Source organism: Talaromyces amestolkiae (genome assembly GCF_001896365.1).
Source record: "Talaromyces amestolkiae strain CIB chromosome Unknown scaffold9.1, whole genome shotgun sequence".
Lineage (NCBI taxonomy): Eukaryota > Fungi > Ascomycota > Eurotiomycetes > Eurotiales > Trichocomaceae > Talaromyces > Talaromyces amestolkiae.
In genome coordinates, this window is record NW_024468045.1 from 34,232 (window position 1) to 60,533 (window position 26,302).

Here is a 26,302-nt window from a genome sequence, read left to right on the forward strand (position 1 = left end):
GCACTTGAGTACTAATTGGTATGGGAGGTCTGGTTGGTGCCGGTTTGTCTGCTTTCACGGGTCTGTGTGTTGTTGGATTTGTGGTTGGTCTGGCTATTGCTGGTAACCAGGCGGCGGATGCTATAGTTCTTATTGGATTTCTGCCCGCTTCAAAGCAGTATTTGGTCGCTTATGCGAATGGATTGTAGGTCTCTAGAGTCCATGAACCGACAGTGCCAGGGCTTTCATTGCCGAATGGCACAGGTCCTGACGGAGAGCACCGCCAGCAAGAGCTTTTCCAGCGCGCAGGTGGCTCCGGCAGCTCCAGCTCCTCGGAGTCTTTGTGCCACTATGTCAGCAACAAAGGATGGTGATACGTTTGGTGGACATTCGGCTGCGTCACTTTTTTTTTTCATCTCTGCCGCTTCACGTTCACCGCATTCAGTGAGACACCAAAGTGCATGCTCTCGCGTCGCCGAGATGCCGAAGCAACTCAGATCGTCAAGGATATTGCAGCATACAACAAGGGCGGGGCGATACCTGGTTGAACGAGTCTTCATTCGCCCGAATTGATTCGACATTTGGATCTGAAGATGTGCAACAAACGCAAGTCCTTCATTGCGAAGATCGTGCCCAAGGCCGGCGGTGTCTTGGGTCTGGGTTCGTTACTTGCGTTGTAGAATTTCGTGAGACTGCCATTCATTCTCTACAAGATATCTAACAGTAATTGTCTTGCCGGTCAGGACGTTGCAGCTGTCAATGCTACCACCTTACAACTCCCTACTTATACAGTCGCTACGTCTACGTCGCCATATGCTCATCCCCAGTCCCATCACAGCAGCAGCCATGGTCGAAGCCAAGGGCCTAGGTCGTAACTACACCGGCACCATCAACGCTTTACTAATCGGTGTCTTCATGCTCGCCTCAACCATATCGCACTCCCGAAACGCTCTTCTCGAATTCGAGTGCATCGTCATGGGACTCTTGCAATTCCTCTGCTCGCCATTATCATCGTCTATACCGTCCAAGTGTTCCTCGCTACCACTCGCGGTACGGGACTTGCGCTGTCCGGGTTCTGCTATGGTCTCTTCGTATTAGTGGCGTGTATCATCGTAACTTTTGCCTGTACGGGAAAAGCAGCTGTGTGGTTTTCAGGCGCAGTACGGATCGTGATGGTCGGTGTCTGGGCGTTTATGCCGGTCAAGACTCGACGAGTCGCAGCGGCTTGGTCACTCTATTGACAACAAGGTGGTTCAGTAGTCACATGCGTCTGATATCAATGAGTAGAGAATGAAAGATGAGAGAAAGTGAAGATGTCGGGTCGGGTGGGGGAGCGGATTGTCGCTTGTGTCCGTCCTTTATCTTATCGACACCTAAATCTAACTGAATAAATGGTTAAATCTCGGCTCTTTCGCCGGTCAACGACAGATGTAAATAAACGTGCAAAGCCCCTCGTTCGTGTAGAAAAACATAGGCAAAAATGGAGAAGTTTACTATCACAGAGGTATTTTCAAAATCTTTTGGGACTGTCTGTATGTCCATCACTAACAATGAGCCAACCAGCCATTCCTCGACATCAGATGTGGGCTTTCCGAGGGGCCTTTCTACGAAGAAGCCAGCCATACACTGCGCTTCATTGACATTGTCAAAAAGCATGTCTGGTGGGTTGATTTGCGCGAGGGACCATCATCCGCGAAGAAGATTGAATACGATATCTCTTTCGGGTAAGACAATTATTTCGCAGCTAACTTTGCATTTGCTGATGAGCCTATTAGTGTTACAGCAAACCTCGCCTCGTCAACAGACTCATTCTTATTTGGCGGTAAACATGGCATTGGCATCGCAAAACGCGATAGCAGTGAATATAAATACATCAAGCGCTTCTGGCACGAGGCCGAAATCTCTAAAAACTATGAGACGATCATGCGTGCCAATGACGGCGCAATTGATAGACAGGGACGTTTCTGGGTTGGCGCTATGAATGATCCGGCGTACACAAATGGGAAATTTGATCCTGTCGGTGCGTTCTTCCTCCTTTTTTGTGTAATTCAGATTGAATGCTCATGGGAATAGGCATCCTCTTCCGTCTCGATACGGACGGCACACTACACCGCGTCCTTGAAAACGTCACCATCCCCAATGGCATATCCTTCAGCCTGGACGACAAAACCATGTACTGGACCGACACTCCCACGGGCAACATCTATGCCTTTGACTATGATGTTTCGACTGGAAACATCTCGAATCAGCGTGTCTTCTGGCATACCGAAGTAGGTGGTCCGGATGGCCACGCTATGGATGTCGAGGGAAATTTGTGGGTTGCTCTTTGGGGTGGTTGGAAGGTTGTCAGAGTTTCGCCGGAGGGTAAAGTGACTGCAGAGATTGAGGTGCCGACTAGATGTCCTACGGTATGTCGTCGCATTTCCGTTCTTAATTTGCCGTTGTGCTGATAATTATTAGGCTGTTGCATTTGTGGGCGAGGACGTCTATATTACGAGTGAAGAAGACCCGGAAGCTGATAAGTATCCCGAGTCGGCGAAATGGCATGGCGGAGTCTTCAAATGTCACGTTGGAGTGAAGGGAAGGAAATTGTACGATGCCAAGATTGCATCTATTTAATCATGTCAATAACTTCCAAAGTTGAATATACACAAAAGTATATGGGCAAAGTCAATATAAACATCCATAGCTTCACTCATCTTTTCCAGGGTCGAATTCACTACAGCTTACGAACAGCCTCATACACAGCCTCCACATACTGCTGCGACCGCGGACTCCCAATAACCCCGTCGCCCATCTTATTCATCACATAAGTGATTGTCAACTTCCTATCCACATCAACAAGCACAAAGGATCCACCCCATCCAAACCAAAAGAACACCCTTCCTTCCGGGATATAAGGCGTGCTAGCAGGATGCGATAATCCAAACCCGATTCCCCAACGCAAGGGTGCAAAAATCGCCAAATCGGGCCCATCAGCCTGAACTTCAAAGATTCTGTCCAGAGTCTTGGGAGAGAGAAGACTGTCGGGACCGCCCAACGCCAACGGAGCAAAGATCTTGTTCAAGGCTCGCGCATTCGTTACACCGTTGACAGAGCCGATTTCGGCTTTTCGAAATACAGCGGTGTTGGGATAAGTCGCGCTAGCCAATCCGACAGATAGTGTCTTTATGGGGATACTCTGCGGATCCAGTGCTGCGAAAGCAGCTGGATCCATGGGAGGAGGGGGAATTACTTCAGCAAGACGAGGCCACTCAGACTCCGGTGCACCGATACTGAAATCTGCATCTCGTGGACGCGCGATTTCGTCTCTAACAAAGTCTCGAAGCGATTTTCCGGAGACGCGGCGAACGATTTCGCCGACTAGGTGGCCGTAATTGACAGCGTGGTAGCCTGATGCTGTTCCTGGTTCCCACCAGGGTGCCTGGGCAGCGAGGCGAGCAGTTGATTTCTCCAGGTCGTAGATATCGGAGTACTCGAATGGTTCGTCCCAGCCGGAGACACCAGAGGTATGAGAAAGGACATGACGCACAAGCACTTTTTCCTTGCCATTGGCAGCGAACTCGGGCCAATACTTCGCAACCGGGGCGTCAAGGTCCAACAATCCGCGATCGGCGAGGATCAGAGCAGCCAGCGCAGTGACATTTTTGGTTGTTGACCAGACGTTGACGATGGTATCTTCGGTCCAAGGCCGGGTTCGTTTCTCGTCGGCATAGCCACCCCAGATATCGACAACGGGTTCTCCGTTGTAGCTAACGTATAAGGCTGCGCCGAGTTCTTCGCCGTTGTCGAGATTGCTTTGCAGAATCTCCTTGAGAGATTTGAATGCGTCTGTGGTGGTGCCTTGTACTGCCATGATATGGTGCGGTAGAATACACGTGCAACAAGATTTCGAGATATAGCAAATGGATGATCAGCGAATTTGAAAATGTTCAGGATCAACTAGATTTATATCTTGAGCAATCGGACGATATACGTATTACTAACCCAACGCGGAGTTCCGAAACAAAGCTGCCTGGATCTCACGATGTGGATGTAGATCGTTTAACTCGTTCACCCTGAGCTGTATATAACGATGCTGCCTTGGGCAATACTTGGATTTACACAGTATAAATGATCATGCTGACAACAGTTTCCTCGCAAGTCAATATATATATGTAGATAGCGCTTGATTATTGATTACTTATTACGACGGAGGGGGAAAGGATGAGGGGTAAGAGGCTGGGCAAATGTTGGGATCTGCCAGCGTGAGAGTACCTAGGTAGATATCACTTGAGTTGGATAATTTGTAGGAATATATTCTGCAAGCATGTATGCAAGCTAAGTGATACTGACCATTTAGTGGCCACGGACGTTGCCGTTCGGGTGCTTTATATTTATATGCAGGTCCGAAATGAGTCACTAACATAGGTAAGAATTATATATATCATCCATCCCATTATCCAATCCATTAATATGTCAACTGGTAGGTAATCCTCCAACATCAACATCGAATCTCTAAGCAAGAAAAGAAAATGCCAACATATGAAATAACMCCCGCCGTCTTCCCCGACGACAAACAAGCCATCACAGCCCTCTTCACAGCCTACACCGCCGCCCTCGGCATCGATCTCACCTTCCAAAACTACCAGACCGAACTCAGTTCCCTACCTGGAAAGTACTCCCCGGAACAAGGCGGCTGTCTCCTCGTGGCTCGCGATGACGCCAATAAACTAGTCGGCTGCGTCGCCTATCGCGCCCTCCCATCCTCCAACTCAGATGATCACAGCGGAGAAGGATATTGCGAAATGAAAAGATTATACCTCGCCCCATCCGCCCGCGGAACAGGTCTCGGCACAAAGCTCATTGAAGCGATCATCGAGCATGCCAGAGCGTCGGGTCAATACAAAGGGATGAGGCTTGATACGTTGCCGTATATGGAGAGTGCGAGGGCGTTGTATAAGAGGTACGGTTTTAGGGAGGTTGAAAGGTATTATGAGACGCCACTGGAGGGGACGATTTTCATGGGGTTAGAGTTTTGATTTTTCTTTCCTCGTTTGTTCCATTGAGACCGAATCATAGATATATAGATTGGTTACTGAAGTGGTATCATCTATCATGGGTTGAGGTGTATGCTCAACATTGAGTACAGGGCCAATCATCGCGCATACCTGCTCTATGAATGCGTCCAATGACGGCCAATTGACCAGCTTCATGGCCAATTCTATAGCTACGAATTCAATGAATCCGGGGTAAGAATGTGTCAAACCCCGGACTCGTTCAAGAAGTTCAATGCATACCTACGTAATGAGAAAAGCACAACGGACAATCTTTCACTCTTATCGACTCCATATATACAGTACAGGACGATCGAAGAGAGAAGAATACCCGAGAAACAATTGACAAAGGAAAGGATGAAATAAATATGATGATGAGTGATGCTAAATAAGTAGTACACAATGATAATACACCCACGGCCAAAATCGGTTGTCCAACTTTTTGGGAATTTTGTCGTGCCCTTTTTTTTGTAAAGTTTGTGAGTTGCAAAAAGAAACAAAAATCAAATGAGACCAGATTCTATAATCCCTTCCCTCTTCTTTCTCTTTCTATCCAAAACAAGACATTCACCACCTCTATACCTCTAGTAAATGCAACAGAAATTTTCTCTCTCTATGGGTAAGAAGGAAAAACAGATAGAAAAAAAGAAAATAGATGTTTCGATTCAAAAAAAATTTCTCCGGTCTCAATGATTATGAGAGTATCGATCTGGCAATAGAATCCAACCACATAGGATATCAAGATGTAGCTGGAAGGAATCGGATCGAACGATTGTCGGCATGGTCAAATTCACACAAAGTTGGTCATCGATTATCGGTATTCCGTTTTTTGATTTCAAGAAAAAAATGTGGCGTGTAAAAACGGGGGGTCCACAAGACCCTCAAGACGTCGGTAGTAGTGAAATAGTTTACAAGAACTTGGCCATCATGGCAATCATCAGGTCGAAAAGACCGATAGCCTCGACGAAAGCGAAACCCAAAATGGCGTAGGCGAAGAGCTGACCACGGAGAGAAGGGTTGCGGGCAACGGAGTGCAAGAGGGCAGCGAAGACGAGACCGATACCGGTACCGGCACCAGCAAGACCAATGGCAGCAGAACCCATACCAATGTTCTGGGAGACCTCAACGAGGGCGTTGGCGATCTCAGAGGAGTAGCCACGGCGAGCCTGGGCCTGGAAAGCCTGGCGAGCGACGGTGGCAGGGATGGTGCGCTTGGGAGCCTGGAAAGCAGAGCGCTGGCCCATGGGGCGGACAGCGTTGGTGAAGGTACGCTTGGGGACAGCAGCGAACTGGCTGCGGACGGTGGAGCGAGCGACGCTCTGGGAGGCCATGGTGGCCATACGGTTGGCGAACATCTTGGAGGCCATTGTGTATGTGTGTGTGAGAGGAGAGAAGTGAATCTCTAAATGTAATTGAGGTTAGAGAGAGAAAGGAAGGATGGAATTTGAGGTATGGAGATTGGGAAGGGGAGAGAGAAGAGGAGAAAGAGAGGAAGAATGTTTTTTGTTGATGACGAGAAAAAATTAGAGCGGTTTTTCGCCTTGGCTGGCAGCGGAAGAAAAAGGGAAGGAGGGTAGGGGGAAGGGGTCGGTTGCTAGAAGGGAAAGGAGCTCGCTGCTTGTTTGTTACTGTGGCCGTAGTAACTGGGAAAAAATACGCAGTGGGTCGGTGATTTTACAGCCAGTTTCAGACTTTTGCTAGCTGTTTCTCTGCGAGAAGCAGCAAACTGTGTTACAGCGTACAAGATTACTGTCTTGTCGGGTCGATTCGGGTATTGCCAGCACCAAAAGGCAGTATGAGCACGTCTGCTGAGTGTACGGCTGTTACAATCAGAGTCGTCCGTCCTATCGTAACAGACTGACTTGCGCAGGGAATCTGTAATCTGTATTAATGGGGCCGGATGACGGAGGTGGGTGAGAAGCTATTCGGGGTTCCAGCCCGGGTTTTATACACGCCGCCAGAAGAATCATTGGGATTTTATTACAATGTTTCTAGGGCTCAATGGAAGCTACACGCCTTCCTCTACAAGTCTTTCCATTCCCTTTACCATAATAGTAGGTTGGGTGCGCACTATTCAGAGCTTTCTGGGGGCTGAGTGGTGACGAGATAACAAGCAAAAATTTTTCGACGTCAGTTACCAGTCTCCCAGTTCGGAAACGAGCTATGGGGGCCCTGTCCAATAGCTTGAGCTGCAGTGGGGAGAGTGGAGACTAAAACTGCACCAAAACAGAGGTCGACCCTTGGCAAGATCCATTGCAGCCAGCTCCCGACAGCCAATAGGAAGGGCAAATTGGGCCATTTCTGACGAGGGCCAACGGCATCCTCTAAGTCGGACCGGATCGGGAGGAATGATCCACCAACAACCAATTTCTATTGGTGGAGTGTCCACAGCATGCCCCGTCGGGATTCCGAGTGACCCACGGCTCTCTTGTTTCGGCTGGAGAGAGGCTGCACGATGTGGGCAGTAATTTTACCATACCAACTTACCGACTCCTTGCGCTTCCATCTTGCAGGCTGACTCCCGGACTGCTTGTGCATATGATACACTTCCTGTGCAATTTCCGCATTGCAGACACATCACAAGAGATTGTACCTGCGTGAAGCCGTGGTATATATAAGTACGGCCATGAGAAAAGCAAAGAGAGCAAAGAGCAAATTCCGGTAATCGCCAGGGTGACTTCACGGCGGCGTCGGATTGTGGATCCCGCCCACCGACCTCATAACTTGGAATGTTCGTCAAGGAAGCCAGCAGACGACTGCGGGTTTCGCGGATACGTGGTATTGTACACTGTACAGTACATATCTCAGAACTCGTCACGCCTTGAAATACTCCGGCCTTCGACGCTAGAAAATGCACTCTGACGCCAAAAAAAGTCGTCCCGAGGATGACCTCGGCCTATTTAACCTGACGCTTTTCCTCACCATGAGCACAAAGGCCTCTCAAATTTTTTGCACAATTTGCAGAACGACTCGAGTCTGCATTCTACAGAGGACTCGCTCACTTTGAACCGTATGTAAGGTGGTTGCGTGGAAAAAGCGTACATTTCTACCCAGGAACATCATCATGCAGCGTTCCGGATCACCGGTGATCACATCGGGCAGCTCCCGAGTCTGTTATTGATTGCCTTGTCGCCTTGCCCACGCTAATCCTGTCGGGGGTTTCCCGCCTTAACAACCATCCTGGCCTCATATGCTATCACATGACGAGATGCATGTCTCCCCGGCTAATCTGATATTGAAGATTTAATGCTGGGATTTTCCTGTAGCAAAATATGATACGTAGAATTCGAATGGAGGTGAGGATACTTCTTACTAGAGAGTTACCCACTTGCCAATCGCTTTTACTTGCAACCCTCTTAAAACAGGGCGTGGAAAGAAGAAAATCTGAAAAAAAAAAAAAAATGGGACTCTGCGATACGCCGACGGACACGTAGACGGAAACTATGCCGATACGTATTTAGCCGTGGTGGTAATACTACCAGAAGTGCCGTCAGAATGGCTGCGAATCTGGTAACACAATACGCCCCGATGTAATTATTGTAATTTTGACTCGGTAATATGCTGCGCAGATCTTGTCCAATCGTTCCTCCTTTCTATGAAGCTCTCCAGAGGGTAGGGTTCAGGGCTCAGGGCAAGGGCGTCTGATCGGCCATAGATGGACGTTTATTATCCTCCATCCCTTGTACGGTGAGAATAAGAAATTATCTGAATATCCTGAATATCCTGAATCGCCCCGAGACCTGGGACATGAGTAAGCTATCTTTCGGTGTATAATCCTCAGCAGGTGCTACACCTGGGCACACGTCGTGCAATGACTCGCGCAAAGCTATGTATTACATCAACGCGAGGCCTCGGCAAGTCCTCGCATTGATTGTTTGAATGTGTTTGTCTTTGAAAGGAATGTAGACTCAACATTGAATCGTTATCAAGGTAGTCGGCTGCATGACGCGGAACATATAGCCAACGAGAGTACCAAGGTAGGCTTTCGACTGCAATAATGACTCTACATGTGTATCTCCCCAGACTTAGGACCAGACGGTTCTTCAACGATTAAAACAGGATACAGAGCTGTGACTGCCGGTGCATTCAATGTTGGCGGGTATCTATGTGTTTTGTTTAAGGTTCCTTGAAATCTCATTATAAATGTCAGGATGTATCTCACTCACTTGAGGATACATATTACCAGTTGACCCGAGTGGTACTTTGCTACTTGGGAAGATAGAGTTGACACTAAACCCACGAACCGTTGCTCGCACAATGTCTAAGGGCCTACTTTACTCTGTATATCATTAAGCTACATAAGCTCACAGTGTCAAGACATACCTTACTCAAAGCCATTAAGCATCTATTCGACCCATATCGGTCAGGAACCCTCAGACCTTCGAGGCTTGTTCACTATTGGCCCAATCAGGGCTCTTGCATTGACCCAACGGCAAAGCTTAGTCATTTAGAAATATCCTTCATGATTGGACGATGGCGTGGAATCCCGATCAGCCGCTTGGCTAGATCTTGCTTAATATGGGGACCCAAAGACCAATGATATCACTGTCTTATGCATAGGCCCCAAGAAAGAAGCCTCAACGGCCAATCATGGAGCACATTATGTGTCCCAATACGGTAAGGCCACCTGAAGAGGAGCCACGTTGGAAAGTGGGCCGCTGGACTGGAGAGGCGAAGTCAGACCTTTGAATCATATCGCTATCTTCCTTTTTGCTGTCCTGCGAATCCCATGCTTGATGTACTACATTGGCACACATCTATATACCTTCATGGTGATATATGCTTAGCTCATTATTTCATGTCTGTATCCGAATAGTGCACCGACTCGAAAAAGCCCAATAATAATGCTCATTTTTGCCGCCACGATATTCGTATTCGTTTCGATCGGCGCCTGAAAACCCAGCTGCCTGCTGGAAAAGGGGCGGCGTGACGCTCGACGACAATTTGAATCCACATGGAGGAGGATCTCGTATATTTCTGATCTATTCTTATTCCCATTTTTTATATATTTCCGATTCCATACATTTACTTATTGACTCCTTCGATCTTGATCCTTAATCGACGTTGCTGGATGTTATCGGGCCGGCTTGTCCACAGTCAACCCACACAACGACGGTATTCTTCGCCGCAGTGATGCGCAAACAGTTCAAACGCTACTTCTTCGCCGCTGTGGCATGTTTCCTTATATTGGCTATTTACTTCCGCGACTCATGGTATAATTCGTCGGGTGACAGGGCAATTGCCCAAATGCGTCTCTGTATGACCTCTCTCCGCATTTTGCTCGTACAACATTTTCTCGACGATCCCCCGCATCCTACACCCTACATTCTTCACATGCGCATGCCACTACTGCTTAAGCCTTGATAATTATGTGGACTAACTGTTGGATTTCTCTGCAGCTATGAAACAGCCTCCTTCAACAGATCCAAATTCTACACCCCGCGCAAATGCCGCGCTTATCTCCCTCGTCCGCAACTCGGAGGTTGATGGGATAGTCTCGTCGATGCGGTATATGGAGAAGTCGTTCAACGCCAAGTTCAACTATCCATGGGTCTTTTTCAATGATGTCGAATTCACGCAAGAATTCAAGGACAAGACACAGGCGGAGACAAGCGCACCGTGTACATATGGTCAGTTTGTTCGTCTAGGTCACTAGTCACCAAGAAATACTAAAATTTTATAGAACTCATACCTCAGGAGCATTGGGATGTGCCAGATTGGATCGACCAGACGCGGATGGAGAAAGCTTTCAAGAATATGGCCGACAACGGGGTCATGCACGCAACTCAATTGAGTTACCATAAAATGTGTCGTTGGTATTCGGGCTTCTTTTTTCGGCATCCTGCTTTGGATAAATATAAGTACTACTGGCGCGTGGAGCCAAATGTCAAGTACGTTATCCCTTGGTTTGGATCGATGCCTCTGCCTTAACTTAACTTTCTGTTGTACAACAGGTATTTCTGCGACATTGAGTACGACGTTTTCCAATTCATGGCCCAACATAACAAGACCTATGGTTTCACTATAAATATCTACGATGACCCCAAAACCATACCCACGCTCTGGCCGACAACAACGGCCTTCCTCGAAGAACATCCCAGCTACGCCCTCAGCCCGGATGAAAACTCCTACTACTGGCTCACGGATTCCGTTGCGCGTCCCGACCACACAAAGGGAGCCAATGGCTACAGCACATGCCATTTCTGGAGCAATTTTGAAATCGGCGATCTAGATTTCTGGCGCTCGCAAACATACCGAGACTACTTTGACTATCTCGATCAAACGGGAAATTTCTTCTACGAACGCTGGGGTGACGCACCTGTGCACAGCGTTGCGTTGGGCCTCTTTGCGGCCAATGAGCAGATTCATTGGTTCCGCGATATTGGATATCAACACAGTGTCTTTAGCAACTGCCCGAACAGTGATAAATGTCATGGATGTCAAGCAAATAAATTGACTCCACTCACGTACTGGTTGAACGGCGAGGATTGTCGTGTCAATTGGTTCAAGCAAGTGTGTGAAAGTAGTCGCAACAAAGGGCCTGTGAATGAAGAAATGTGTGGATTGCATGGATTCGGCAGGTCGGACCACTGATCTATATAAAAGAAACTTTTGAGGTGTTATCTGGAGTTGTGGATATCTTCTGAGGTGATTGATGTTTGGCAATGTTTTACTACTTTTGGTCACGATGTATATTTAGATACCAGATATGTCATGTATATATTTGTTGAATAAGCCCTAATGCTGTGAGGGTGACTAATGGTATATGAGAGATGACCTGACCGAGAAACAATAAGTACGAGGTATGCACGTCCTTAGTATTCAGCATGGCAATTTGACATTCCATTCCAGAAAAATTCTCTGAGATAGCAGCTATCCAGAGCTGGATATGTATTCGACGTTAAGTAAGGGCGAGAAATCCAGGCCATACTGCGCCACAAGTCAATTACTTCGGCAGGGGGCATCTAGACCTGTCTGAATATTGAATTTCGATGTTCAGAATGCGCAAACAACATCAACAACCTCGTATTGCTGTCGAGTGACAAGCTATGTACCAAACTTTTCGACCACTCTAACGAGGCTAAGCAGAATAAGCATTGATAGTGAGAAAAGGCGGAAATGAAGCCAAGCTTGTGGCGTGTTGTTAGCGCACCGTTTTCATTTAATTTGCTGACTTTGGGTGCCGTAGCGTGCCTGGGTATCTGTCTCTCGAGTCTGACATGTATGCTGTGGGAAGAACTGTCGGTATATAAGTGTTGCAATTCTCAACGTGATTGCTGTCCATTGCCAATCAAAGATGACAGTCAGCGTGTATACTATGTGTGTTTATGTACACGCGAATCGGCTGAGAAAAGAGAAATTGTTTCAGCCTCAGGCACCAAGCCACAGCGCCGGCGTTCGCAATAAGCGACCTAACCGAATACAGCTAGAAGATTTCCCAATTCGGAAATAGTTAATCAATCGTTCGTTCTCGGCCTGCTCCTTCGTGCTGAGCGCCCTGAACGACCTGCTTTCACTCAAGTGTTGCTTGTCTATTTCTCCAGTTATTCTCGCCGTTCGCTTTGCACCATTACGTCTTCCTGTTGTATATTCATTCGTTTGCTCATACATTCTTTTTACCTTATTTACCATCGCTGTTTGCATCTATTCTCTCGATTCCGTCCAGGTAGACGGCGCCTCCTTTTTCCCTCTATCTTGACTCCTTTCTTCCCCTCCTCTCCGTCTGTCTGTCTCCTTTGACAGATCCTTGCCGACCGAGACGAGGCAACAAACATATTGACTGCAAACTCCGTCATATCACGGTCTACCTTATTTCTGTGTGCTGCTCTAATCCTCAAACAACAATTGCTCGTTAGCGCTGTCATCCTCCGCTCGTCAACTGCAGGGATTGTACCCTCTGCACCCGCTTGTGGTTTCAAGACTGCCGCCGCAGGCACACGACACACCTTTTGAAGCGACTCCATTATCCAACCAACCAATTCTCACCCGGAATACATACAAGACCACTCAAGTGGCTGACAGACAAGTCATGGCGACGGCTACTCTGACATCGCCCAGCTCGGTCCCGGAACTCACCACCTCCAAATCCTCTAAATCTTCGTCCTTTCATTCCTCTTCGCACGATGCCGACCCCAATGTCAATTTTACAGATACATCCAATTTCGAAGATATCGGTCTTGAAGATGACTCTGAAATGCATGCCTATCCGGCGAAGCTTTCATACCCTCACTCTCGTTCCCGAGCTGGCTCTCGAGCTTCCAGTCAAAATCGTGTGATATCGCAGGTCGCTAGCATGAATAGTATGATATCGACGACACCGCCGTCCAAGTCTGGCAGGGAATTGACCTCTGGTCAGAGGAGACAGATTACACCGCCATCATCGAGAGCTCTGCAGGGCATACCTGGACAACCCTCGAGGGGAACGCTAGATCCGAGAATGATGAAGAGCGGTCGACGATTGTCAAAGCATGGAAGCGCATCAACTCCGTCTCTACCATACCGCCAACCTCGATCCCGCTCAGTGTCCCCATCTTCTGCTCCTCTGTCGAACTCAGGACCGTTGCCTTCGCCATCTGCTTCCAGCCTGAGTCTTTCGCCATTGGCTCCTCGCAATCCTTCGTCTCGACGGGGCTCGCTACAGCGAAAAACGGTCAAGGAACTTGAGGCTGAATATCATGACTCTGATGACGACTTGCCAGATGATGCTAGCTTATTCAATGTACCACTGTCTCCGCGACCACCTACAGAACGTCCGGCCTCGCGCAGTACCAGCCCGGATCAAGTCACTAGCCCTAAGCCTATACCGTTGTCGCATGCTGTTTCGGAACAGCATGTAGCGCCTTTGTCCAAATCGCGAAACTCCTCCCGACATTCGCCCGGCGGAAATTCACGACTCAAAGTCACTCGGTCTGCGTCCGCGGGTCCTGAACGAGGCCAAATTTCTCCGCGCGATCCACGTACATACTCTTACAACCTCGCCATGGCTGAGCTTTCTGAGGAAGCCAAGGTGTTGACGCAGACACTCGAGTACCACGCCGACGACGCTGGTCGCAAACGTGAAGAACGAGTTCAGAGTGGTCTTTCGTCAGAACGCTCCAGTGTGGAATCTAAGCGACTTTCTGGCGGAATACAGGATTTACCGCCGGTGCAGAAATCCAATGTGATGATTGACCCGTTACCTGCCAGTAAGGAGAAGGAAAAGGTTCTTAGTCGCACGCGCCCTAGTTGGCTGCCGCCGAAAGATCCGTTGGAAGAGAAGAAACATTTGAAGGAGTATAAAAGGATGATGTCTCTAGCCAAGGAAGCAGGTCAGTGACTCAATAGTCTAACTAAAGATCCATGACTGACAGTGATTGCAGAGAAGAAGAAAGCCGCCAAAGCCGCTGCCGCGCAGTGCGAAAAAGACAACACCAGGGAGACGCTACAACGAATCTGGGAAGATCACGTCCTGCCTAACTGGAATCATGCTGTTGCAGAGCCTCGCACGAGGGAGCTGTGGTGGCGAGGCATAACACCTCGGTGCCGTGGAGCAGTGTGGCAACGAGCAATCAATAACGAGCTATCCTTGACACCCGAGTCGTACCAAAAGGCACTTCAGCGGGCCAAGGACGTCAAGGCACGAGGAGATGAGGATGCTAGTGATACTAGCCGAAGGATACGAGAGTGGTTTGCAGCCATTTCTCGAGATGTCTCATCCGCATTCCCCGAACTTCATCTCTTCCAGGAGGGTGGACCTTTACGGGACACCTTGATTGATGTCTTAGAAGCATATGCCATGTATCGCAGTGATGTTGGATACACCTATGGCCTTCACGTAAGTTCTTTCTCACTACATTGTTGATGTAGCTAACATATTGTTCAGACTATTGCCGCTCTGCTTGTCCTTCAACTTCCTACTGCCGCTTCCGCGTTTATTGCCATGGCCAATGCTCTCAACCGCCCACTCCCTCTTGCCTTTTTGACGTACGACCGTGCCGCGATTGCTCGAACGTACGGTCTCGCTTCGGCCACACTGCGATATAAATTTCCCCGACTTTTTGCCCATCTTTACGAGACAGCGCAGCTCACTGACGAGGACATCTGGGGTCCAATGTTTCGATCTCTATTCACCAACGGCCTGGACTTGGAACACCTCAGTCGCGTTTGGGACTGCTGGGCTTTTGAAGGAGACCGTATCATAATCCGAGCCGGAGTCGCTGTATTGGGCTGCCTACAAACGCAACTACTAGGCCTTTCAGGCGCCGAACCGAAATCCCGCGAAGAATTAAAGCACGTCGTGGGCTGGGGACCGCATGACTTGGGCACGCTCATAAGAGACACCAAGACCCGCCATAGCTCCCCGACACCGATTATGGGATATGGAGGCGGTCAATTTGCCAACGCCGGCGTTGGACAATATTGGATTCTGAGTCTGGCGGGCGACGAGGATAGTTTTATGAATGAAGTACGAGAGGCTGGCAAAGTCCAGTCTTGATAGACAAGAGGTCCGTGTCCTCTTTTCATTTCTTACACATTTGTTCATCTTCCCTTCTTATACGACATTCATGGTCAACAAGAAGGGGGGTGGTAATCATTGATTCTTATAATCTATACATTTCATCATTACGTCTTCGCTTCATAAATTTATTCATGTATAATACTACTGATGTATTGGCGTGTTGTTTATCTCTGATTTCGTGATATAATCGACCTTCATGCTCCATTTTTATCCACCCTACACATGAGTCATGACAAAAACCTTCCTACTTCAGAGGAGTCAGTCCCTCCACTCCTAAACAAGAGATCCAATCACCTTCCCTCATCACCTCAGTGCAAGAAAAACTAGCCTAAACCTGGAATATGGATACCCATTTCGATCACCATACACACAGCAACTCACATGTCTAGTAAGTAGCTAGTAGTTAGTAGTCCCCGGCAAAACCAATTCCTCGTCTGAGTAGCCAATAGCCTCTTTTGGGTAGAGGCACTACGTGCATACGCTACTGTTTCATGTAATGTTCATACCTTGGCAGCTTTGCCACATGTTGTTGTATGTGATATTAGATGTGCATAGCCTAGCTCATCTTATTGAGCCTCAATCATGCTTTGGCCCCTCGTGACCCCGCAGGGGAAGTGGTATAAAGTCGGTTAGAAGGAAACGAGGGGATATTCTGTCGCACGAAAGCAGATATTCAGATACTCAACCTCCTTTTCTTTTGAGACATTGCATAGAAAAGTTTCAACGATTTGAATATGGAAGCCTGCGTAAGCCCAATTTCTTTCCCACTCCCCCCTCCCTTACCGGTAAACACAGCATTGAGCCCTAAACGGTTGTATATGTAGTGCTATTGCCGCCGCGTCTCAAACAAACGCCCCTGTGGCTGGTGCAACCACATCTGCGACAATTGTTCGTACTTGTATGGTCAGATATCGCCGGCGGGTGAGACGGCGACGTCGCCCAACAACGAGCGCGTGAAAGTTTCCGACGAGGGTGAGCAAGCTGCGCCGGCAGCGGAGGATGTTGAGGGAAAGTGATCCTGTTTTTCATCGGTCTGTTCTCCGTCGGTATGAGAGGGAAATGTCAGGGTGGATGGGTATCGAACTTTGCTGCTACCTACGCTTTAAAAACTGTTTCTTTGAAGCTGAATGGCTTGAATGACTTGTATGGTAAAGGAGATTTGCTGGTGTGATTGATGATGATACTCGCTCGATGTCTTTCCAGTTTGTGAATATTGACATCCACTCACACATGAATCGAGTGTTTACAAAAAATAAGTAAATGCCTTACGAAATTTACCGCCCTGCGCCTGAGCATTCTGTAGCTGCAACTCCGCCATATGCTTCGCCGAAATAATCATTCCATCAGTCGCCTCACCCACATATTTGCTCTCCTTTCCAAAGCTTCGACGAAAACCCTCTGCCGACTGCGCATAAAAGTCGTGAGCGCGCTGGAAATGGCCATTCGATTCTTGCCAGGGGCTTCCCTTTTTCTTCGGCTTCGTCTTCTCGGCCAACGCCATTTCGGCGCGGGCCATCGCCAGGAAGATCTTGGACATGGATGTGTGCGTTTTGTTGAAATGGGCTAGGGCCATGTCCTCGGCTTTGCGGAGCGCGGTTAGTGCTTTGTCGGGTTCGGAAAGGTCCATGTATATTGATGCTTCGGCGAAGAAAATTTGCCATCGCAATGGATGGCCGGCCGGGTCGTCGGAGTATTCATTGATTCGCTTGTGACCATCTTGACATGATTTAAGAGCTGTTTTTGGATTTCCGAGCTTGCTTTGTACTCGGGCCATTTCAATCTCGACAAGCAGGGATTCATATGGATCATTTTGATAATTCTCGACGCTCACTTTCAAAGCTGCAAGGGTTTCATCATATTTGCCGAGGTCCGCAAGAGCTAGACCCCGTACCTTGGAAAGGAAAGCTGTATCTTCATCCTCGGCAGAGTCAGTGGCCTCGAAAGCTTCCATAGCCTGTTGAGAGAGTTCCAGGGCTTTGCTTGGAAAGCCTATTTCTTGGTATATGTTTGCCAGATTGGTCAGACTATTGATAGTCTCCCAATGCTCTTCAGAGCAGATTTCTTTGTACTTTTCATAGATTGTGATACCAAGTTCAAGTGCACGAACTCCATCTCCACTGTCGAGAAGGAAAAATACTTCCGCGGACTGCGCGTTGAGAATCGCCATCTCATCAGCGTTGTTATTTTCTCGGACTTTGATCACAGCATGCAGATGGGTGATAGCAAGCTCGTAATCTCCAACTTTCGACAGAGCCATGGCCAAGTGCTCACGAAGAAAAGCAGTGTAAAGACTTTCATCGGTAAAAGAGCTCCTAGCTTGATCGTATGCGTCTGTATGCCAATTGAGTGCTCGGAAATGCTTGCCTTCTTTTGAGTAGACATCTGCAATGTAATCTTTGAGATCAATCTCGTCCTGGGGGTGGTATTGATACAAATTTCTCAGCACGGGGAAAACTTGCTCAAGTGTCTCACTCAAACATGAAGATTCATGGTTCGAGGCGAATTTTTGATCGAAGAACTTGAGAAGATACTTCTGAAGACATTCTTCAGCCTTGCCGTTGTCTTCTAATGCCTTAAGCACTTCGACCTTTCCAAAAAGAAGCTTCATGGTCAGTCCATTTCTGATCCCGTATTCACGTTCAGCAATATCCAAGGCGCTTGAATAGAATTCGAGCGCCTCCTCAATTTCGTCCAGTCGCTGACATATACCAGCTATCAACTTCAAGGGAAAGATACATGATTCATCGTAGCCATCTGGCAACGACGCGCTCCGAGCTTTCAAGACTTGGTTCAGAATTTCTTTCGACTTTGGTAGGCTCCCTTTCTTGAAGGCACGGCCTGCTTTCCTTGTGAGAGTCTCCCACGCGTCAAACTCGTCCGTGTTAGACAAAGCCTTTCCCAGTTCAATGGTTCGATCAAACCACTCTTCGGTAGCTTGATCGTCCAGAGCGTCGAGTGAACAGGCGACATAATGTCCACAAATTGCTTGTTCACGAGTGTCGCTATCTGTCTCTTGGAGGTAGTGAAAATGAGTCGTTAACAGTTCCTTCGCCTCCCTATACTGCCCCATGTAGAACAAATGTCGCCCCATTCTATAGTCTAGCTGTTTAGAAAGCGTGTCCTTCTCAGCTTTGATAGTGTCGCGATGACCTTGAACTGCTCGCACATGTGAGACTAAGTGCGAGCCAGCAGCTGGTGTATACCTATTGGCTAGAGGAAACTGCTCGGCCACAAGTCGGAACGCAATGTCAATGATAGAAGCTCGATCTGGGCTCGCAATTTTGGTATCTCTTATCCATGTGGCAATTAAAGCTGGAATTGTGATAACCATAGAACCCGGCCCACCATTTTCCGACGCAGAAGTCATTTGTAGCATAGCAAATGATTGGAGATGACCTAGCTCCTCTATCAGGCTGAAATCAGGTCCCGCGTCACATATCTTCTGTAGGGTCGATTGATTTAGCATTTTGAATGGTATGCCATCTGGCGATAAGAAAGAGAAGAACTGGATAAGTTTGGCTGCTGCAGGCGTATGTTTCTTCAAGCGTTCATATGAATAATCCCAAGTAACCATGACCGCTTGTGGCATAAGGTCAGAGGGCCCGTGAATAGTGCGAGTTAAGAGTTTGGACCGCTCTACCTCGGCCGACGTCTGCGATGAAAACAATTCATTGGTATATGACTGTATTGAGATTTTGTTTTTCTTGATATAAGCAGCGGCTTGAGCAATGGCAAGAGGAATGCAACCCAGCCGCGAAGCCAGATCAACTGCGTTCTTGTATCGCATTTGTGCCTCGGGATCTAGTGTCCCTGGTTCTTTCGTAAGACCTGCGAGCTTCAAAAGCATCATTGTGGCTTCCTCCTGTGTCCACGGCGGCACCTCAATCCGTGAGCTTTCCTCCACCAAGTGATCGATATCATCTGTCCGTGCACCAATGAACAATATTGCTCCCCTCCTTATAGGTAAAAGCGGTCTGATAGATGCTGACTCCACGTGCTGGTCGTCCACATTGTCAATGACCAGTCGCCAATCACCGGAAGCTGTCGAATCAAGCCAATTCTTTACTGCACCAACGGCTTCACCTTGAGCAGTCACATTCAGATTGATACCTGCTTTTTTGGCGATCTCTAGATAGCTTTCTTGTAGCGTTTCGATCGATTTACCATTCGCCCAGAGAATATGGGAAGATGAGGAGTTTCGATGTGCCCACTCGAGGGCAATCTGAGTCTTCCTATTGTAAGAGACGCAAGTAAGCCTCGGTGTTACTAAAGAGGGACCCGGGCGATTGATTCCTCACCCTACACCTCCTAACCCAGACAAAGCGGCGCGTCCTTGGCGGTCAGATGCATGGCCGAATATTTCATCAAGCTTCTCGAGGATTTCTTTGCGTCCATGAAAACCACTATTCCGGATCATGGGCACCGTGGAAATGAAGTGATTGCTGACCAAGACACTTTGCACCTATTCAGCGTTAGAACTTATTTCGCTTGACTATAGAGAAGGGATCATTTTGCTCACCCTGGCTCTTGGAGTCCAATATTCAAGAAAGGCTTTTGTACAACTCGCCGCAGTCATTGCGGCATACCGTTGCCAGCGTTTATTCTTATGGCAATCCGCATAATCACAAATCCCCTTGATGATTACACACGGMAAACTATCCCAGACTCCAGCACCCTCCATCTCGAATGCGACGACATCTTCCTTTTTAGCAAGGGTATCGCGGTGTTCGCCCGACTTCATCACGGTATCAGCCGAGGCGACCTTGCCAAAGTGGACAATTGGTTTCGGACGCTCTTTGACCTGTAGACGTTTCCGTGGTATGAAGTTTCCTCCACAGCCTAGGACTTCGCAGTCTTCTTGGAGGGCTTTTGGGCAGACCAGATCCTGAGAAGAGTTGTTGCTTGTGCATGTGCAGCCGGGGGAGTTGCGGTGCTTGTGTCGGTAGGAGGATTCGTACAATATGTCTTGCTGAGCGCCGGGATAGTTTGCGCTGGTATGTTGAAGATCATGATCGACGTATTCCGACAGCTTCAATTCCAACTGCTTTCTCGTCCTGCTTGTTTCCAATTTGGCGAGAAAGCCTCTTATATCTCGATTCGGACGTTCCAGCGTGTCTTTCACATCACTCTTCCTGTTGAACCCATCCGGATATTGCGCACCAAAGTCGTACTCAATAACACCATTGCTAATAACAACATCGCCCAGGATGATTTCGGTTTGTTGATTATTCTTGAATGCAAATGGCACACCTCCACAAATTCCCACAACCAGCGCAAGCTTTATTCCGACAAAACTCATGCGAGCACTTGAAGCCACTGTCGCAGCGCTCCCTTTGCCCATCCCAGGCATATGGACAAGGACGATATCATGCTGGCCTATTCGCCCCGTTGTGTATGTGTTTCCGTCACCTGGCAGCTTGCCATATCTGTCGCCAGCCGCGTCGTAGTACTCGTCGAATAAGGCTACAACTGCATCTGCCTCGAGAGGCAGCGCGCAGATGATGGCTATTTCGAATTCATCGCGGGTTTTCGGCGGCATTGTATCCGGTTCTCGTTTGTTTATACAGTCATTGGGTGGGTGATCGTCTGGTCTCGGTCCGATTGTTTCGCGTGTACAAGTTCTGAGACATAGTACAGGCTTGGACTATACGTTCATTGTGGGTGATAGAATCCGCAGATTCTTGAAAGTATATCGACTCCATCGTGAGAATGCCCTTTCAGCCTCGTCACTGTCGGTCTCGGCGTGACTAGTGTGGTAGTGCCCCTCTTGTGGTGCTGAGTAGCCTGAGTTATGACCGTGGCATGTGCTAGCAAGGATGATGCGATAAACTAGCGCGGCCTGATCTGGGGCTTCCTTATCAACAATCCCCTCCAACAATTTTGGACTTCATCTTTTACCACCGTCTCATCATTTACATTTTGGTATCCGTTTAGTTTTATTTTTTTTATTTAATTATTTTTATCCTTTCCAGTACCAATTGCGCTTGGGACTGGTCATGCCAAAGCGCAATGTGACCGCCATAAAAAGAACAGCCAAAACTTCAAGTTATTTCGTCCGATCAAGGGGGAACAATCGCAAATGTGGAGATGGCGATTTATCGAAGACTTGGGAACAAGTCAAGAAACGAGATGAAAAATCTGATGAGAAGAAAATAATTACGATTCATGCTTTAGAGGAGGAGTCATCGCCAATTCGAGATGGTGTATGTTCATCGTCATGTCAGGATGTGTCTGTATTGGAGCGGGCACAGACGTCCGACTTGGACTTGGCAGCTCAGACACAGCTGCAAGATGGAAGTGATAGGACGGATTACAAGAACCAGGATGATACAGAGGCTAGAGCTGCTCCGATTGATACTCATGTAGAGACCGAAAMCCTGCCGCTCCAATCAATTAACGCAGGGAAGTTCGTCCAGCGAGGGGATACTGATGATGATAGCACCAACCCTGAGGCAGAAACACTTCCGCAACACCAAGAAGAACGAAATTACCGGCCAGAAAAAAGACCGAGATCATCCTCCCCGCGCAAACAACCCCCAAGACTATCCCCTTATTTCCCCAAACCACTCCCCCTCATCGAAACATCCTGTCTCCCTTTCCCACCCATCGCAGCACCCACCTTCGGTTTAATCCAAGAACAACTTTCCCTCTCCCCCTTCCGTCTTCTCATCGCCACGATATTCCTGAATCGAACGCGTGGACCAGTAGCAATTCCCGTCCTCTTCAAACTCTTCGATCTCTATCCAACAATCGAAGACATGGCATCTGCAAACCACGAAGATATAGTATCCATAATCCGTGGCTTGGGCTTTCAGAACCAACGAGCCACGAAATTCATCGCTTTGGCGCGGAAGTGGCTCSAGTCTCCGCCAGAAAGAGGGACGAGGTATCGCAAATTGAATTATCCGCTGAAACGGGATGGAGCGGACGTTGCGCCGGACGAGGTTGTGCGTGATGAAGCAGACCAGGGCGGCGATGGGCAATGTGATACGAGAGTGGCATGGGAAATAGCACATTTACCGGGCGTGGGTGCGTATGCGATTGATTCGTGGCGGATATTTTGTCGCGATCATCTCCGCTACAACCAACTGCCAGTATCATCAACCGAAGCCGATGAAGTCTGTTATGAACCAGAGTGGAAACGAGTCCTGCCTCAAGACAAAGAGTTACGAGCCTACCTCTCTTGGAAATGGCTCCAGGAAGGATCGGTATGGAACTGTGAGAATGGCTCTATAAAGAAAGCGGACACAGAAATGATGAAGAGAGCTGAAAAGGGTGGCGTTGCGTTTGAGGGTGGGGATGGGCATCTGGTCGTTATGAATATCCAGGCTTCTTCAGCTGGTGTACATGGATTGCAGGATGTACGAAAGGCTGGATTTAGTTTGGACTGTACTTGAGATGTCTTTGAATAATGCAAGAACTTTTCATATAGACAGATAATGAAATATGTACAATATATACAAAGCAAAAAAAAAAAAAAAAAGACGTAAATAAGATAATATCACAAAGCCAGCCCAGTCCCATTCCTCGTCCACCTATACAACGCCAAAACCGCTTTCCTTCGATGCCGAATCTCGCTATGATTAACCGGCCTTCCTCTCGCCTGCGCCACCGCACTGCGCATCACCTGTCGGAAATTGCGCTGGTACTCCGTGTTGAGTGTCACGACGCACGACTCCGTTGCTCTGATCACCACTTCGCAGGCCTTGAGGATTCCCTCCCCTGCTTCCTTTTGAAGTCTTTCGACGATCAGCAACAATAGGAAACTGCCCTGCAGGAGCTGAATGCCGAAGAAATACGGCATGAAACTGACGTCCGGGTCGTAGTGCAGAATTCGCTCAAGCGCGTTTGCGGCTTCGAGGGCGTGCGAGATTGTGGATGCGAAAGTTGGGGAGGAGGTCCAGAAGTCTTTGTCTTCGAGGAGGGAAACGGGGTCCCATTTTCCCATTAACAGAATGTGGAGGACGTGCACGACGTAGGAAGCGTATGCGACGACCGTTTGGGTGTGCCATGAGTGGTAGGATTTGTAGTTTGCGTCATCGATGCCCCCTGCCTCGTTGAGGACCGGCGGAGATAGGGTGAGTGGTTGCATAGGTTGACCTAGTCCTGACGGTTGGCCGGTCGGTGGTATTGTGGAAGATGAAGGTTGTCCTGCTGCTGGAGGAGGAGGAGGAGCTGCTGCGGCGTAATGAGTTGAGAATGCCTGCAATGTCGCTTTGTATGTGTCCAGTTGACGCAAGACTTCATTTACTTGTACGTCCCATGCGGTCTTAACTTGCAGACGAGTGCCTAGCATAGGATGATTCTTTGCCTGGTTGAGATTGATCAATTCTCCTGTGATTGCCATCAATGGCAAATAGAAGCCAAAGACTGAGTGGTCGTTGCATGCAAAGTTCGGGAAACAACGTCGCCTGTTCGTGTCCGGTGAAACGGGACATTGAGGTCCATCGGCTTTGGAACTATTGCTGTGCACGTCACCAGCTTGCCATGGGCCCTCCTCAAGCGGCAAAAGAAGTTCATCGCATTCCGCATCGAGTAGAGCTAAAGGTCGATTGTAGCATAGTGCGAGATGTCGGTCCATGATGTAAAGAAGCCACCAAGTTCGACGACGTTCCTCTCGATGCTCTTCTGTAATCAAGCTTCCGTTTCGGGGTTGAAAATGCTCTTCTGTCATGAGATTCGGCCGTTGCTGCTGTCTTGTACATACGCAATTCAGATTCGCTCGTCCGCCGGGAAGAAAGTAGTTTCCACTAGCACCGCTATGATTTGTTCCATAGCCAGTACCTTCCGCGAATTCGAATGGCCGATTCAACTCGTCGACTGGGCTGCTGAGATTGGACGTTGCTTCAATTTCTTGATTGAGTCGCAATTCTCTTGCTAATGTGAAGGCCGCGTGCCACCTGCAATGAATGTTAGCTGATATCATGAAATGGATTCGAAGGAGGGACTACCATCGCATGCTAGCTGCCTTTTGCTCGCTAGCAGATATAATAGAAGCTACGTGAATATAGGTAATCACATCGTCCAACGATCCGGCCGGCCCAATCAAGCCTCGGTCATCGCCACCTTCTTCGAACGAATGAGTGCGGTCGTGCCCGCCAAGAGAGAAGCTGTTTTCGTGATCGATAATAGGCAGAGCTTCGTCATCTTTGAACGAGACATGAATGAGTGGCCTCAAGAGTCGCACAGTCAATGCGCACAGAAATTGACAGAGCTTCTTCCGCTTTGGCGGGGAGATTGATAATGAAAAAGCTCTATCATCAAGTGCGGCAACCCAGAGCATGCTTGCAAGCAAGGCAGGACTTGTATTTCGTGGATTGTCGTGACTGAGAAAAGATGCTTTTCGCACAACATAGCAATGGATGTGGTGACACACAGGATGCATGGCCGTTGAAAATGCACTTGTAAAATAAAGATCAAGGAGATCATAGACCAGGTTGCGCGACAGATACGGTTCGAGAAAAGGCATCAACGGCGCTAGCACTGGGTACTTTAGCGGAGCTTCTGCTGGCTTTCCTGGTTGCTCATTTTTCCGTTGTTGTCGAGATACAGATCTCGACAATTGATACCCATTCAAGTTGTTCAAGCCCATCATCCCGAAAGGGATATCAAAGAAACCATCCGAGAATGCCATATTTCCAAACATTGGATAAGGATATGGCCCTTGAGGGAACCCGTTTGAGCCTGACATCCAATCCTCAACCGCTCTGTCTCCTCCTCCTACTGTCTCTCTCGGCGAAGGTTGTAAAGTATCTCGGCGAGACAGGTGCTCACCACTGCTTTGAGCAGACGCGTGAAGCACATGATCGGGCGACGTAGGAGCAGAACGAGGGAAATTGGTTGGCTGTCCCATTTTTTCGGTGGGCATGGGATCCGTGACCATGCTGATAAAATCGGTCTGCTGTGTAGTGGTCGACCTTCTTCCCGTAAAAGGTTTCTTCTCGTCAGCTATTCCCGTTGTCTCGCGCGCAAAAGTACTCTCTCTGCGCGACGAGTCATTACGAGGTATGCGACCTCTTTTGCGTCTCTCACGAGTGAGTTCGCACTGTGTCTGGCTTGCGACGCATCTGGAGCATGGGAAAGCGCGGTCGCATCTTACGCGACGAGTGTGGCAGGCATCGCAAGCGACGCGATTCCGGCGCCATCGTTTCTTGACGCCGTTGGGCGGGGTCGTCTCCGGAGCGACGCTTTGATCGTCTTGGTCCATCAGCTCGTCCATGGCTGCATTTGTTGTTTCTTCGGCTGACATTCTGGACCTGGATCTGCCCGAAAGCAGTCAAGGGGCGAAAGGAGAGTGCCGAGGATTAGAAGTGCTGAAGGTGAATGCTCAGTTCTCGACGGGAAAACCCGGTGCTGGTACGGGGGTCACCAAGCGTGAAGAGCTACTGGTTGTGTCTATCGCATATCAAAAGCAATTAGATAGGCAGATAGCAGGGAAAGGGAAGGCAGCATGGCAGTGTAGTGTACAGAACGAGATTGACAAAGTACGAAAATGTTAGGAGGCATACAGGGATCGGTAGTTGTGAGAGCATGGATCTGGCTGGCTGGCCGTTGTGAGCAATTGCGGAGTGACGGGAGTCCCGACTACTGACTGTCTCACTGGCCGTTCTTTCCCCGCAAATTCATTCTGGACCCCGGTCTGAATCTCTGCAAGCATTTCCCACGTTCTGTTCTTCTACCGTTTTCTCGTTAGAATAGGCAATGTGGATGATTGAATATCGACTGTCTATTGTTTATGCACTGCAATAAGTTCCCTACTCAGGTGGAATGTCCGTCCAGGATATAGCTC

The 26,302-nt window shown here is 48.5% G+C and overlaps 8 protein-coding genes across 8 annotated transcripts; 4 read left to right on the forward strand and 4 right to left on the reverse strand.

Moving 5' to 3' along the window:
* Window positions 1–572: 572 nt before the first annotated feature.
* BHQ10_005062 (uncharacterized protein) lies at window positions 573–2,598 on the forward strand (the record flags this gene model as incomplete). Its single annotated transcript, XM_040877497.1, has 6 exons — window positions 573–639; window positions 704–1,029; window positions 1,543–1,703; window positions 1,755–1,999; window positions 2,053–2,387; window positions 2,440–2,598. The coding sequence occupies 6 exons, from the start codon at window positions 573–575 to the stop codon at window positions 2,596–2,598; spliced, it is 1,293 nt and encodes a 430-aa protein (XP_040733566.1).
* Window positions 2,599–2,698: 100 nt separating this feature from the next.
* BHQ10_005063 (uncharacterized protein) lies at window positions 2,699–3,835 on the reverse strand (the record flags this gene model as incomplete). The annotated part of the gene is made up of 1 exon (XM_040877498.1): window positions 2,699–3,835. One exon carries the CDS (start codon window positions 3,833–3,835, stop codon window positions 2,699–2,701), a length of 1,137 nt encoding a protein of 378 aa, XP_040733567.1.
* A 658-nt stretch (window positions 3,836–4,493) lies between these two features.
* Window positions 4,494–5,000, forward strand: BHQ10_005064 (uncharacterized protein; the record flags this gene model as incomplete). The annotated part of the gene is made up of 1 exon (XM_040877499.1): window positions 4,494–5,000. The coding sequence occupies one exon, from the start codon at window positions 4,494–4,496 to the stop codon at window positions 4,998–5,000; it is 507 nt and encodes a 168-aa protein (XP_040733568.1).
* Window positions 5,001–5,923: 923 nt separating this feature from the next.
* BHQ10_005065 (uncharacterized protein) lies at window positions 5,924–6,382 on the reverse strand (the record flags this gene model as incomplete). The annotated part of the gene is made up of 1 exon (XM_040877500.1): window positions 5,924–6,382. One exon carries the CDS (start codon window positions 6,380–6,382, stop codon window positions 5,924–5,926), a length of 459 nt encoding a protein of 152 aa, XP_040733569.1.
* A 4,034-nt stretch (window positions 6,383–10,416) lies between these two features.
* Window positions 10,417–15,489, forward strand: BHQ10_005066 (uncharacterized protein; the record flags this gene model as incomplete). The annotated part of the gene is made up of 8 exons (XM_040877501.1): window positions 10,417–10,645; window positions 10,699–10,906; window positions 10,970–11,412; window positions 12,872–13,315; window positions 13,372–13,665; window positions 13,715–14,323; window positions 14,375–14,829; window positions 14,878–15,489. The coding sequence occupies 8 exons, from the start codon at window positions 10,417–10,419 to the stop codon at window positions 15,487–15,489; spliced, it is 3,294 nt and encodes a 1,097-aa protein (XP_040733570.1).
* A 928-nt stretch (window positions 15,490–16,417) lies between these two features.
* On the reverse strand, window positions 16,418–21,052 carry BHQ10_005067 (uncharacterized protein; the record flags this gene model as incomplete). Its single annotated transcript, XM_040877502.1, has 4 exons — window positions 16,418–16,608; window positions 16,783–19,745; window positions 19,812–19,975; window positions 20,033–21,052. The coding sequence occupies 4 exons, from the start codon at window positions 21,050–21,052 to the stop codon at window positions 16,418–16,420; spliced, it is 4,338 nt and encodes a 1,445-aa protein (XP_040733571.1).
* A 457-nt stretch (window positions 21,053–21,509) lies between these two features.
* On the forward strand, window positions 21,510–22,910 carry BHQ10_005068 (uncharacterized protein; the record flags this gene model as incomplete). Its single annotated transcript, XM_040877503.1, has 1 exon — window positions 21,510–22,910. The coding sequence occupies one exon, from the start codon at window positions 21,510–21,512 to the stop codon at window positions 22,908–22,910; it is 1,401 nt and encodes a 466-aa protein (XP_040733572.1).
* A 104-nt stretch (window positions 22,911–23,014) lies between these two features.
* Window positions 23,015–25,762, reverse strand: BHQ10_005069 (uncharacterized protein; the record flags this gene model as incomplete). Its single annotated transcript, XM_040877504.1, has 2 exons — window positions 23,015–24,413; window positions 24,465–25,762. 2 exons carry the CDS (start codon window positions 25,760–25,762, stop codon window positions 23,015–23,017), a joined length of 2,697 nt encoding a protein of 898 aa, XP_040733573.1.
* Window positions 25,763–26,302: the final 540 nt, after the last annotated feature.